General features: G+C 40.8%; 1 protein-coding gene across 3 annotated transcripts in view; it reads right to left on the reverse strand.

The window, feature by feature from the left end:
- The window catches only part of LOC139761894 (RNA-binding protein 45), a 112,156-nt gene that overhangs the window by 14,409 nt on the left and 81,396 nt on the right, over positions 1-16,351 (reverse strand). For all 3 annotated transcript variants that reach the window (XM_071686502.1, XM_071686483.1, XM_071686491.1), the window contains exon 10: positions 13,209-13,337. In XM_071686502.1, coding sequence (XP_071542603.1) covers positions 13,227-13,337 — 111 coding nt within the window. In that variant the 3' untranslated portion in view covers positions 13,209-13,226. The remainder of the gene's footprint in view (positions 1-13,208; positions 13,338-16,351) is intronic.

Raw genomic sequence — 16,351 nt, forward strand, 5'->3', positions numbered from 1 at the left:
AGACACTTCACATGCTCTGGTTCAATCCATTGGCAGCATGTCGACCCCAGTATACCAAATCGTTCCAATTCACTCTATTCCTTGCACGCCTTTCACCCTCCTGCATGTTCAGGCCCTGATCGCTCAAAATCTTTTTCACCCCATCCTTCCACCTCCAATTTGGTCTCCCACTTCTCGTTCCCTTCACCTCTGACACATATATCCTCTTTGTCAATCTTTCCTCACTCATTCTCTCCATGTGACCAAACCATTTCAATACATCCTCTTCTGCTCTCTCAACCACACTCATTTTATTACCAGACATCTCTCTTACCCTTTCATTACTTACTCGATCAAACCATCTCACACCACACATTGTCCTCAAACATCTCAATTACAACACATCCACCCTCCTCCACACAAACCTTTCTACAGCCAACAACTTGCAACCATATAACATTGTTGGAACCACTATTCCTTCAAACATACCCATTTTTGCTTTCCGAGATAATGTTCTCGCCTTCCACACATTTTTCAATGCTCCCAGAACCTTCGCCCCTTCCCCACCCTATGACTCACTTCCGCTTCCACAGTTCCATCTGCTGCCAAATCCACTCCCAGATATCTAAAGCACTTCACTTCCTCCAGTTTTTCTCCATTCAAACTTACCTCCCAATTGACTTGTCCCTCAACCCTACTGTACCTAATAACCTTGCTCTAATTCATATTTACTCTTAGCTTTCTTTTTTCACACACTTTATGAAACTCAGTCACCAGCTTCTGCAGTTTCTCATCCAAATCAGCCACCAGTGCTGTATCATCAGCGAACAACAACTGACTCACTTCCCAAGCTCTCTCATCCACAACAGACTGCATACTTGCCCCTCTCTGAAACTCTTGCATTCACCTCCCTTACAACCCAATTCATAAACAAATTAAACAACCATGGAGAAATCATACACCCCTGCTGCAAACCTACATTCACTGAGAACCAATCACTTTCCTCTCTTCCTACTCGTACACATGCCTTACATCCTCGATAAAAACTTTTCACTGCTTCCAGCAACTTGTCTCCCACACCATATACTCTTAATACCTTCCACAGAGCATCTCTATCAACTCTATTATAAGCCTTCTCCAGATCCATAAATGCTACATACAAATCCATTTGTTTTTCTAAGTATAACTCACATACATTCTTCAGAGCAAACACCTGATCCACACATCCTGTACCACTTCTGAAACCACACTGCTCTTCCTAAATCTGATGTTCTGTACATGCCTTCACCCTCTCAATCAATTCCCTCCCATATAATTTCCCAGTAATACTCAACAAACTTATACCTCTGTAATTTAAACACCCACCTTTATCCCCTTTGCCTCTGTACAATGGCACTATGCATGAATTCTGCCAATCCTCAGGCACTTCGCCATGAGCCATACATATAGTGAATATCCTGATCAACCAGTCAACAACACAGTCACCCCCTTTTTTAATAAATTCCACTGCAATACCATCCAAACCAGCCACCTTGCCGGCTTTCATCTTCCGCAAAGCTTTCACTACCTCTACTCTGTTTACGTATGTATATTTTTCTATACTCATTTACCATTTCCTAAGTTGGTAACATAATGCTAGGAACACACAAAAGATTGGATTCACATACTCACATCCACTTTCCAACCATCATGTTATGCAAAGAAACCATGGCCCATATCCACAACCAGGCCCCACAGACCTTTCTGTGGTTTCCACTTGCCAACACTTTCAATGAGAATTTAAATGAACAAGAGTGAGTAGAAAAGAAAACAGTACCAAAAGGGGCACTCTCACCCAAAAGGAGCTTATATTGCCCTGCTCCCACAAGGAGCAAACCTTGAAGCCGACAGAACCCTCATAAAATAATCCTTGGGCTTCTGAATTATAATAAATAATACATAAATACATAAATACTATACTACTACTAATAATAATAATAATAGTAATACCAAATTTTATCATATACTTATATAAGGATTATGTGTACAATATTATATGGATATGAAGCATGGGCTACAGATGTAGGTGTAGGGAGAATGGTAGATGCACTGAAAGTGAAATGTCTGAGGACATCATGTGGTATGAGGTGGTTTGATTGAATAAGATAGGAGAGAAGTGTGGTATCAAAAACAGACTGGATGAGATAGATGCAAAAGGTGATGAAATGGTTTGGACATATGGAGAGAATGAGAGAAAAAAGGTTTACAAAGAAAATATATGTTTTGGATGTGGAGAGAAAATGGAGAAGGGGAAACCATATTGGAATGGAAGTATGGAGTGAAAAAAATTATCTGTGACTGGGACCTGAACATGCAAAGGGTGAAAAGCATACAAGGGAAACAGTGAATTGGAACAATGTGGTTTGGAGAGGTTGACGTGCTGTAAATGGACCAGGTAATGTGAAATGGCCAGCTAAGTCATGGAAAGGTCTGCTGGGCCTGGTTGTGGATTGGGAACAGTGGTTTTGGTTCATTACACATGAAAGCTAGAGAATGGATGTGAACAAGAAGCCCTTCATCTGTTCTTGGCAAGGCCTCACTAACGAGGGAAATAGTGATCCAGTATGAAATATACATACATATACATATTGTATTATACTGTTCACCATTTCCCACTTTAGCGATGTAGCGTTAAGAACAGAGGACTGGGTCTTTGAGGAAATATCCTCACTTGGCCCCCTTCTCTGTTCCTCTTTGGGAAAATTTAAAAAACGAGAGGGGGAGGATTTCCAGCCCCCCGCTCCCACATATACCCATACATATATATATATATATATATATATATATATATATATATATATATATATATATATATATATATTTTTTGCTTTGTTGCTGTCTCCCGCGTTTGCGAGGTTGCGCAAGGAAACAGACGAAAGAAATGGCCCAACCCACCCCCATACACATGTATATACATACGTCCACACACGCAAATATACATACCTACACAGCTTTCCATGGTTTACCCCAGACGCCTCACATGCCCTGATTCAATCCACTGACAGCACGTCAACCCTGGTATACCACATCGATCCAATTCACTCTATTCCTTGCCCTCCTTTCACCCTCCTGCATGTTCAGGCCCCGATCACACAAAATCTTTTTCACTCCATCTTTCCACCTCCAATTTGGTCTCCCACTTCTCCTCGTTCCCTCCACCTCCAACACATATATCCTCTTGGTCAATCTTTCCTCACTCATTCTCTCCATGTGCTCAAACCATTTCAAAACACCCTCTTCTGCTCTCTCAACCACGCTCTTTTTATTTCCACACATCTCTCTTACCCTTACGTTACTTACTCGATCAAACCACCTCACACCACACATTGTCCTCAAACATCTCATTTCCAGCACATCCATCCTCCTGCGCCAACTCTATCCATAGCCCACGCCTCGCAACCATACAACATTGTTGTAACCACTAGTCCTTCAAACATACCCATTTTTGCTTTCCGAGATAATGTTCTCGACTTCCACACATTCTTCAAGGCTCCCAGAATTTTCGCCCCCTCCCCCACCCTATGATCCACTTCCGCTTCCATGGTTCCATCTGCTGCCAGATCCACTCCCAGATATCTAAAACACTTTACTTCCTCCAGTTTTTCTCCATTCAAACTTACCTCCCAATTGACTTGACCCTCAACCCTACTGTACCTAATAACCTTGCTCTTATTCACATTTACTCTTAACTTTCTTCTTTCACACACTTTACCAAACTCAGTCACCAGCTTCTGCACTTTCTCACATGAATCAGCCACCAGCGCTGTATCATCAGCGAACAACAACTGACTCACTTCCCAAGCTCTCTCATCCCCAACAGACTTCATACTTGCCCCTCTTTCCAAAACTCTTGCATTCACCTCACTAACAACCCCAACCATAAACAAATTAAACAACCATGGAGACATCACACACCCCTCCCGCAAACCTACATTCACTGAGAACCAATCACTTTCCTCTCTTCCTACACGTACACATGCCTTACATCCTCGATAACAACTTTTCACTGCTTCTAACAACTTGCCTCCCACACCATATATTCTTAATACCTTCCACAGAGCATCTCTATCAACTCTATCATATGCCTTCTCCAGATCCATAAATTATCCCTGGGGATAGGAGAGAAAGAATACTTCCCACGTATTCCCTGCGTGTTGTAGAAGGCGACTAAAAGGGGAGGGAGCGGGGGGCTGGAAATCCTCCCCTCTCGTTTTTTTTTAATTTTCCAAAAGAAGGAACAGAGAATTGGGCCAGGTGAGGGTATTCCCTCAAAGGCCCAGTCCTCTGTTCTTAACGCTACCTCGCTAATGCGGGAAATGGCGAATAGTTTGAAAGAAAAAAGAAAGATCCATAAATGCTACATACAAATCCATTTGCTTTTCTAAGTATTTCTCACATACATTCTTCAAAGCAAATACCTGATCCACACATCCTCTACCACTTCTGAAACCACACTGTTCTTCCCCAATCTGATGCTCTGTACATGCCTTCACCCTCTCAATCAATACCCTCCCATATAATTTACCAGGAATACTCAACAAACTTATACCTCTGTAATTTGAGCACTCACTCTTATCCCCTTTGCCTTTGTACAATGGCACTATGCACGCATTCCGCCAATCCTCAGGCACCTCACCATGAGTCATACATACATTAAATAACCTTACCAACCAGTCAATAATACAGTCACCCCCTTTTTTAATAAATTCCACTGCAATACCATCCAAACCTGCTGCCTTGCCGGCTTTCATCTTCCGCAAAGCTTTTACTACCTATTCTCTGTTTACCAAATCATTTTCCCTAACTCTCTCACTTTGCACACCACCTCGACCAAAATACCCTATATCTGCAACCCTATCATCAAACACATTCAACAAACCTTCAAAATACTCACTCCATCTCCTCACATCACCACTACTTGTTATCACCTCCCCATTTGCGCCCTTCACTGAAGTTCCTATTTGCTCCCTTGTCTTATGCACTTTATTTACCTCCTTCCACAACATCTTTTTATTCTCCCTAAAATTTAATGATACTCTCTCACCCCAACTCTCATTTGCCCTCTTTTTCACCTCTTGCACCTTTCTCTTGACCTCCTGTCTCTTTCTTTTATACATCTCCCACTCAATTGCATTTTTTCCCTGCAAAAATCGTCCAAATGCCTCTCTCTTCTCTTTCACTAATAATCTTACTTCTTCATCCCACCACTCACTACCCTTTCTAATCAACCCACCTCCCACTCTTCTCATGCCACAAGCATCTTTTGCGCAATCCATCACAGATTCCCTAAATACATCCCATTCCTCCCCCATTCCCCTTACTTCCATTGCTCTCACCTTTTTCCATTCTGTACTCAGTCTCTCCTGGTACTTCCTCACACAAGTCTCCTTCCCAAGCTCACTTACTCTCACCACCCTCTTCACCCCAACATTCACTCTTCTTTTCTGAAAACCCATACAAATCTTCACCTTAGCCTCCACAAGATAATGATCAGACATCCCTCCAGTTGCACCTCTCAGCACATTCACATCCAAAAGTCTCTCTTTCGCGCGCCTGTCAATTAACACGTAATCCAATAACGCTCTCTGGCCATCTCTCCTACGTACATGCGTATACTTATGTATATCTCGCTTTTTAAACCAGGAATTCCCAATCACCAGTCCTTTTTCAGCACATAAATCTACAAGCTCTTCACCATTTCCATTTACAACACTGAACACCCCATGTATACCAATTATTCCCTCAACTGCCACATTACTCACCTTTGCATTCAAATCACCCATCACTATAATATGTATATATATGTATATGTGTGTGTGTGTGTATATGTGCGTATGTATGTGTATGTATGTATATATGTTTATATATATATATATTGTCCCTGGGGATAGGGGTGAAAGAATACTTCCCACGCATTCCTCGCGTGTTGTAGAAGGCGACTAGAGGGGACGGGAGCGGGGGGCCAGAAATCCTCCCCTCCTTGTATTTTTTTAACTTTCTAAAACGGGAAACAGAAGAAGGAGTCACGCGGGGAGTGCTCATCCTCCTCGAAGGCTCAGACTGGGGTGTCTAAATGTGTGTGGATGTAACCAAGATGTGAAAAAATGAGAGATAGGTAGTATGTTTGAGGAAAGGAACCTGGATGTTTTGGCTCTGAGTGAAATGAAGCTCAAGGGTGAAGGGGAAGAGTGGTTTGGGAATGTCTTGGGAGTAAAGTCAGGGGTTAGTGTGAGGACAAGAGCAAGGGAAGGAGTAGCAGTACTCCTGAAACAGGAGTTGTGGGAGTATGTGATAGAATGTAAGAAAGTAAATTCTCGATTAATATGGGTAAAACTGAAAGTTGATGGAGAGAGATGGGTGATTATTGGTGCATATGCACCTGGGCATGAGAAGAAAGATCATGAGAGGCAAGTGTTTTGGGAGCAGCTGAATGAGTGTGTTAGTGGTTTTGATGCACGAGACCGGGTTATATATATATATATATATATATATATTATTATTCATATTCATTAATTTTGCTTTGTTGCTGTCTCCCGCGTTAGCGAGGTAGCACAAGGAAACAGACGAAAGAATGGCCCAACCCACCCACATACACATGTATATACATACACGTCCACACACACAAATATACATACCTATACATCTCAACATACACACACAGACATATACATATATACACATGCACATAATTCATACTGTCTGCCTTTATTCATTCCCATCGCCACCCCGCCACACATGAAATAACAACCCCCTCCCCCCAAATGTGCGTGAGGTAGCGCTAGGAAAAGACAACAAAGGCCACTTTCGTTCACATTCAGACTCTAGCTGTCATGTAATAATACACCGAAACCACAGCTCCCTTTCCACATCCAGGCCCCACATAACTTTCCATGGTTTACCCCAGACACCTTATAAGCCCTGGTTCAATCCATTGACAGCACGTCGACCCTGGTATACCACATCGTTCCAATTCACTCTATTCCTTGCACGCCTTTCACCCTCCTGCATGTTCAGGCCCGATCACTCAAAATCTTTTTCACTCCATCTTTCCACCTCCAATTTGGTCTCCCACTTCTCCTCGTTCCCTCCACCTCTGACACATATATCCTCTTGGTCAATCTTACCTCACTCATTTTCTCCATGTGACCAAACCATTTCAAAACACCCTCTTCTGCTCTCTAAACCACACTCTTTTTATTACCACACATCTCTCTTACCCTATCATTACTTACTCGATCAAACTACCTCACACCACATATTGTCCTCAAACATCTCATTTCCAGCACATCCACCCTCCTCTGCACAACTCTATCCATAGCCCACACCTCGCAACCATATAACATTGTTGGAACCACTATTCCTTCAAACATACCCATTTTTGCTTTCCGAAATAATGGTTTCGACTTCCACACATTGTTCAACGCTCCCAGAACTTTTGCCCCCTCCCCCACCCTATGATTCACTTCCGCTTCCATAGTTCCATCCGCTGCTAAATCCACTCCCAGATACCTAAAACACTTCACTTCCTCCAGTTTTTCTCCATTCAAAATTACCTCCCAATTGACTTGTCCCTCAACCCTACTGTACCTCAAAACCTTGCTCTTATTCACATTTACTCTCAGCTTTCTTCTTTCACACACTTTACCAAACGCAGTCACCAGCTTCTGTGGTTTCTCACATGAATCAGCCACCAGCGCTGTATCATCAGCAAACAACAACTGACTCACATCCAAAGCTCTCTCATCCACAACAGATTGCATACTTGCCCCTCTTTCCAAAACTCTTGCATTCACCTCCCTAACAACCCCATCCAAAAACAAATTAAACAACCATGGAGACATCACACACCCCTGCCGCAAACCTACATTCACTGAGAACAAATCACTTTCCCCTCTTCTTACACGTACACATGCCTTACATCCTCGATAAAAACTTTTCACTGCTTCTAACAACTTGTCTTCCACACCATATATTCCTAATACCTTCCACAGAGCTGTGGTTTCAGTGCATTATACATGACAGCTAGAGACTGAGTGTGAACGAATGTGGCCTTTGTTGTCTTTTCCTAGCGCTACCTCGCGCGCGTGCAGGGGAAGGGAGGGGTGTCATTTCACGTGTGGCACGGTGGCGACGGGAATGAATAAGGCAGCAAGTATGAATTATGTACATGTGCATATATGTATATGTCTGTGTATGTATGTATATATATATATATATGTATACGGTGAAATGTATAGGTATGTATATGTGCGTATGTGGTCATGTATGCATATACATGTGTATGTGGGTGGGTTGGGCCATTCTTTCGTCTGTTTCCTTGCGCTACCTCGCTAACATGGGAGACAAAGTATAATAAATAAAAATAAACATATATATTTTTTCTTTATTATACCTAATCACTGTTTCCCATGTCAGTGAGGTAGCCCCAGTAAACAGACAAAGAATGGACCATCCACTCATATACATATATATATACATAAATGCCCATATGCACATATACATACATACACATATCAACAAATACATACACAGACATATATACACATGTACATATTCATACTTGCTTGCCTTCATCCATTTCTGTTGCTAACCTGCCCCACATGAAACAGCTTTGCTAACCCCCCCTCAGCAAGGTAGCGCCAGGAAAACAGACAAAAAGGCCACATTTGTTCACACTCAGTCTCTAGCTGTCATGTGTAATGCACTGAAACCTCACAGACCTTTCCATGGTTTACCCCAGACATTTCACATGGAAAGAATGAGCGAGGACAAGTTGACAGAGGATATGTGTTGGAAGTGGAAGGATCTAGAAGTGGGAGACCAATTTGGAGATGGAAGGATGGCGTGAAAAAGATTTTGAATGACCTGGGCCTGAACATACACGAAGGTGAGAGTTTGCTAATGATATAGCACTGGTGGTAGATTCAAGTAAGGCTATTTCAGTTCTTTATTTTACTAGGATACAAAGGTTTTTCTAGGTTTCTAAGCATGGGCCTTTAACATCAATTTTTAAGGAATGTAAGACAATCTTGCTGAAATCTTAAGGGACACTGTGAAGAGAATGAGAAAAAGTAGTGTGTGTTAAATTTGGCACAATCTTTCAACCGCTCACATACATCCCTACACCCTGCCAAAAACTGAAGTTTGTATATGCTTACAGTTTTTTATCAAACTAATCAAATGATGTGGATATACATATTGACTGCTTTATCTCATGTCAAATTTAGAAACGTTGAATACATATATATTAGCTAACTCTGTAAATTCTTCATGATCGACTTTTTTAAAGGCTATCCTTCAATCCTCAATGTCTTTATTCACAATGCAGTTTTCTTTCATTAGTAGTCAAGTCCAATTTTGCAAGCAAATACAGAAAAGACTGATATTTGCTCATCATTTCACTGATCGCACATTTTTCTTATGCCTGAACAGTGGTCCAGTCTCCAATGAAAGCATATGTGGTTAATATGGAGTTTCCTTCACACTTCATACTAACATTAGTCCATATATGCATGAGAAGCACATGGAAAATTACATATTACATTCAAATGTTACTTTCAAAGGATTACAGGACTACAGCACAAATCACTGACAAGGTATGCAATACAATGTAATTACTTCCACTGTCATGCAGAAATTTGACTAGGTCTGCTAAGCCATAAATGAATTTCCTAAATTTCTTCTGACTTTTCAACTCTCAGCCATCACTCCAAGTTTTTCACGTCAAGGAAGTCATACCTTAATTTACCTAAATCATACTGTTCACATTTATCCAGTAGTGTGGGAAACCTGTATGTGCTTACATACAACATAATTACATACATATTGGGCTGCATCTGCAAGAGGTTACAACAGAAATAAAAAGCCACCCTTGACAGAGTTGTATCATCAAAGAACTTCTCTTGGAAGTAGCTCAGCTTTGGGCTGCAGGAGTCCTTAGAAAGAGGTGCACATGCAGGGGGAGGGGGTTGTCATTTCGTGTGTGGCGGAGTGGTGACAGGAATGAATAAGGGCAGACAGTATGAATTATGTACATGTGTATATATGTATATGTCTGTGTGTGTATATATATGTATACGTTGAGATGTATAGGTATGCATATGTGCGTGTGTGGACATGTATGTATATACATGTGTCTGTGGGTGGGTTAGGCCATTCTTTCGTCCGTTTCCTTGCGCTACCTTGCTAACGTGGGAGACAGCGACAAAGTATGATAAATAAATAAATATATATATATAGGGTGGGGGAGGGGGTGAAAGTTCTGGGAGCGTTGAAGAATGTGTGGAAGTCGAAAACATTATCTCGGAAAGCAAAAATGGGTATGCTTGAAGGAATAGTGGTTCCATCAATGTTATATGGTTGCGAGGCATGGGCTATAGATAAGAGTTGTGTGAAGGAGGGTGGTTGTGCTGGAAATGAGATGTCTGAGGACAATAGGTTGTGTGAGGTGGTTTGATTGAGTAAGTAATAATAGGGTAAGAGAGATGTGTGGTAATAAAAAGAGTGTGGTTGAGAGAGCAGAAGAGGGTGTTTTGAAATGGTTTGGTCACATGGAGAGAATGAGAGGAAAGATTGACCAAGAGGATTATATGTGTCAGAGGTGCAGGGAACAAGGAGAAGTGGGAGACCAAATTGGAGGTGGAAGGATGAAGTGAAAAAGATTTTGAGTAATCAGGGCCTGAACATACAGGAGGGTGAAAGGTATACAAGGAATAGAGTGAATTGGAATGACGTGGTATACTGGGGTTGACGTGCTGTCAATGGATTGAACCAGGGCATGTGAAGCATCTGGGGTAAGCCGTGGAAAGGGCCTGGATGTGGAAGGGGAGCTGTGGTTTCGGTGCATTACACTGTCGTGTCCTGTGTTAGAGAGGTAGCACAAGGAAACAGACGAGGAATGACCCAACCCACCCACATACACATACATAAACACCAAAACACACACATATACATACATATACATTTCAACGTATACATACAAAAAGATGCAAAGACATATACGTATATACACATATTCATACATGCTGACTTCATCCATTTCTGTCGCAACCCCGCCACACATCAAATAGCATCCCCCCCACTCCTCCTCTCTAAGGAGGAAGCTCCAGGAACAGACAGAAAAGGCCACATTTGTTCACACTCAGTCTCTAGCTGTCGTGTGTAATGCACTGAAACCACAGCTCCCTTTCCACACACACGCACACACTTGCCTTCATCCATTCCCATTGCTACTCTGCCCCACAGGAAACAGCATTGTTACCCCTTGCCTCAGCGATGTAGTGCCAGGAAAACAAATAAAAAAGCCACATTCATTCATGTATACCCTGTGTGTCATAAAAGGTGACTAAAAGGGGAGGGAGTGGGGGACTGGAAATCCTCCCATCCATCTTTTACTTTTCCAAAAGAAGGAACAGAGAAGGGGGCCAAATGAGGTATTTCTCCCTTTGGATAGAAAGAATACTTCTCATGTATTCCTTGCATGTCATAGAAAGCTACTAAAAGGGGAGGGAGCGGGAGTCTGGAAATCCTCCCTTCTTGTTTATAATTTTCCAAAAGAAGGAACAGAGAAGGGGCCAAGTGAGGATATTCCCACTAGGGCTCAGTCCTCTGTTCTTAACACTATCATGCTAATGTGGGAAATGACAAATATGTATAAAAAAAATATATTCATATATCCATATATCATACTTAATCGGTTTCCTGCGTCAATGAGGTAGAGCAAGTTAACAGACAAAGAATGGCCCAACAACTCATGGACACGTATACATAAATGCCTATACACGCACATATACATAAATATACATTTCAATGTATACATACATATACATACACAGCCATATACACATGTACACATTTATACTTGCTGCCTTCATCCATTCCTGGTGCAACCATGCCACACATGAAATAGCACCGCCCCAAATTTTTGGCAAGGTAGTGGCAGGAAAAGACAAAACAGGCCACATTCATTCACACTCAGTCTCTAGCTGTCATGTGTAATGCACCGAAACCACAGCTTCCTTTCCACATCCAGGCCCCACAGACCTTTCCATGGTTTACCCCAGACACCTGGGGAGAAAGAATACTTCCAAAGTCATAAAAGGCGACTGAAATAGGAGGAAGTGGGTAGGTGGGTGATTGGGGTGGGGGGCTGCAAAATCCTCCTATCCAATTTTTACTTTTCCAAAAGAAGGAACAGAGAAGGGGAATAAGTGAGAATTTTCCCTCTTAAGCTCAGTCCTCTTTTCTTAACAGTACCTTGCTAATGCAGGAAATGGCGAACATTATTAAAATATATACATTGCATTACCCTATGACCTTTTTCACTGAATGGACTCCTGCAGCTTCAAAGATAAATGATGGATTCCTTTGGAGTGTCCCCTTTCCCCGAAGACAATAATAAAGCCTCATTAAAGATGACTTTTCACTCGGACTGTGATCTTATGTAACCATAAGCAGGTGGAGTCCAGTAACACACACACACACTCTATATATATATATATATATATATATATATATATATATATATATATATATATATATATATATATATATATATATATATATATATATATATATATATATATATATAAGTACACTAAAAATGCACTATATAATGCATACTGAACATGAAAATTATGTACAATTACTTTTTACCAGTTAATGCATGCTATGATTGTGGAAACAGTAAAGTCCATTTCAAGGTAAGGGGAAAACCCTGTACAATACCTCATCATACAAAAGAAAAGGACTTTGCATATTTCAAAAATTTGCATAGAACCTTTATCCTATTTGTGTTCCTGCAGTACAGAATAAACACAACTTTCATTTTGTGAATGTACTTAATTTTCAAGAGTACATAAATATACAGAAAGTGGTAAAAACTTATTTCATTTACATTAACTTTTGAAAATGATCCTGCAAGGATCACAACTTGAGAATCAAATACAATGTGTAGTACACCCTTAATAATTTTCTTAAAAAAACTTATACTTTCACCAAAGCATTTCATGAAGGATGGCTAAACATTTTATCTATTATCTTATATTTCTTTATGTAAATAATGATGAATCAAGAAGAATATCAAGGAAAATCCCATTTTTGGAAAGTTAATCCTGATCCTCTTGTTCATGAAGAAAAATAATTAGTTCCATACACTTTCATCTGAAAATGTTACATGATATTCTCCATACCTCATTGCACTAGCTTGCTCAACTCTGGTCATCGATGCGTAATCTCTTGCGACCAGAATCAGCTTTATCATGTGGGTCAGCTTCCATTACTTTCAGCCGGGAACCTAATACCTCTTGACCATGTAACACCTGAAAATAAATTGAAGTAAAATTTACATGAAATATTATATGAAAGAAAATATTTTAATCTTTAAAGTTCACCTAATCTATTAATCCAAAGTATGGGGATATGGGAGAAGAAATATCATATGAAAGAAAATATTCTAATCTTTAAAGTTCACCTTGATTTATTAATCCAAAGTATGGGTATAAGGGAGAAGGAATGCTTCCTACTTATTCCCTGCATGTCGTAAAAGGTGACTAAGAGGGTGAAACATGGGGCTGAAAACCCTACCCTTCTTGTATCTCAGTATCTAAAAGATGGACCACAAGAAACTATGCAAGAATTGCTCAACCTCCTTAGAGGCTGGATATACACAAGATAAGAATAGGCAGTATGTTTGAGGAAAGGAATCAGGATGTTCTAGCTCTGGGCGAAACACTGCTCAAGCGTAAGGGGAATTAAATGGTTTAGAAATGTATTAGGAGTAAAGTAAGGAAGCTAAGGAAGGGGTTTCACTTCTGCTGAATGAGTTGTGGGAATGTGTGAAAGACTGTAAGTAAGCTCCAGACCAATATGAGTAAAAAGAAAAGTGCATCATGGGAGAAGGGTTATAATTTGTGCTTAAGTATCTAGCAATGAGAGGGATGTGGTGAATGTTTTTTTGGAGCTGAGTGAGTGTCTTCAGTTTTGATGCTAGAGATCAGTATCAGTGAAAGGTGACTTGAATAATTTAGTTGGTAATGTGGCAATTAAGGGTATAACTGGGGGGTTTGGGGTATTCAGTGATTTGAAAGGAAAGGGCAAACAGCTAGTGGCATTGTGCTGAAAAAAGACAGGTGACTTAGAATACTTGGTTTAAAAAGGGGTATAAACAAAAATATATGAAGAGAAGGAAAGATGTTAAGCAGGAATCGTTATATTAGGTACCAATTAGCAGACATGCAAAAAAGACATTCTTGGATGTATTAACTGGTAGAGATGACCATGAAGGTTTATAAGAGGCTTTCAGAAAAAAAAGAGAAACTGATATAGGTTAGATTATGAAAGTAAGACAGCTTAGAAAAGTCTTGTGTGAAAAGATTCAAGGAGAGTTTGAGCACAGAATGGCAAAAGGTGAAAGTAAATGAAGCTCAGGGAGTGGGTAAGGAATTGGAGGGCGTTTAGAGAAGTAGTGCTGGCATGTTCAACGCAAGTGTGTTGCATTAGGGAAATGAGTATGTTAGAAAGGGTAATGAATGGTGGGATGAGATAATTAACAAACTTGTGGGAGATAGGCAGGTGAGAAAGAGTAAAAAGTGGCAGGATGAGGAAGTAAAGTTGCTTGTGAAGCAGAAAAGAAAGGCGGATAGCATTACTCGCAGGGAAGGAGCAAAAGTGAGAGGGAGATATAAAAAAGAAAAAAAAAAAGCAGGAGTACGTCAAGAGGAAGGTGCTAGAGCCAGAGATCATGAGTGAATATTAACAAAACTTCAAGAAGAAAATGATTTGGGAGGAGGCTTAATAGTGAGGAAAACAAGAGAATAAATAGGAAAAATCACTTAAGAGCAAAAACAGGGAAGTGGTGACATACAGAGCCAAGATGAGGAGATGGAATGAGTACTGTAAAGGTTTGTTGAATGTACCTGATGACAGGATGGCAAATGTTGGGCGTTTGGGATGGGGAGGTATGCTAAGTGAGACAGACATGGTTTGGTGAAAGCCTTGTGAAAGCTGAAATGTGGCTGGAGTAGATGGTACTGCCATTAAATTGCTAATTAATTTGTCTAGATTTTCCAGGTGGTCTTAATGGATGGTACTGCAGCTGGGAAAAGCATGTGACAGAGTTAAGTGAAATGCTTTGTGGGAAGTGTTAAGGATATATGGTATTGGGGACAACAGCTGGAAGGTGTAAAAGTCTTCTATATGGAGCAAATGCATGTGTAATAAGAGTGGATGGACAGCTGAGCAAAAGTTTTGGGATACATGTAGGCAAGAGGCAGGGCTGTGTGATGTCATCGTGGCTTTTTAATGGGGAGGTGATAAGTAGTGGTGATGTGAGAAGGAGATGGAGTGAGTATCTTGAAGGTTTATTGAATGTGTTTGATGATAGAGTGGCAGATATAGGGTGTTTTGGTCGAGGTGGTGTGCAAAGTGAGAGGGTTAGGGAGAATGATTTGGTAAACAGAGAAGAGGTAGTAAAAGCATTGTGGAAGATGAAAGCCGGCAAGGCAGTGGGTTTGGATGGTATTGCAGTGGAATTTATTAAAAAAGGGGGTGACTGTATTGTTGACTGGTTGGTAAGGTTATTTAATGTATGTACGACTCATGGTGAGGTACCTGAGGACTGGCAGAATGCTTGCATAGTGCCATTGTACAAAGGCAAAGGGGATAAGGGTGAGTGCTCAAATTACAGAGGTATAAGTTTGTTGAGTATTCCTGGGAAATTATATGGGAGGGTATTGATTGAGAGGGTGAAGGCATATACAGAGCATCAATTTGGGAAAGAGCAGTGTGGTTTCAGAAGTGGTAGAGGATGTGTGGATCAGCTGTTTGCTTTGATGAATGTGTGTGAGACATACTTAGAAAAGCAAATGGATTTGTATGTAGCATTTAAGGATATGGAGAAGGGATATGATAGAAATGACAGAGATGCTCTGTGGAAGGTATTAAGAATATATGGTGTGGGAGGTAAGCGGTTAGAAGCAGTGATAAGTTTTTATCAAGGATGCAAGGCATGTGTATGTGTAAAAATAGAGGAAAGCGATTGGTTCTCAGTGAATGTTGGTTTGCGACAGGGGTGCATGATGTCTCCATGGTTGTTTAATTTGTTTATGGATGGGGTTGTTGGGGAGGTGAATGCAAGAGTTTTGGAAAGAGGGGCAGGTATGCAGTCCGTTGTGGATGATAGAGCTTGGGAAGTGAGTCAGTTGTTGTTCGCTGATGATACAGCACTGGTGGCTGATTCGTGTGAGAAACTGCAGAAGCTGGTGACTGAGTTTGGTAAAGTGTGTGAAAGAAGAAAGCTGAGAGTAAATGTGAATAAGAGCAAGGTTATTAGGTA

Source organism: Panulirus ornatus, chromosome 3 (assembly GCF_036320965.1).
Source record: "Panulirus ornatus isolate Po-2019 chromosome 3, ASM3632096v1, whole genome shotgun sequence".
Taxonomy (NCBI): domain Eukaryota; kingdom Metazoa; phylum Arthropoda; class Malacostraca; order Decapoda; family Palinuridae; genus Panulirus; species Panulirus ornatus.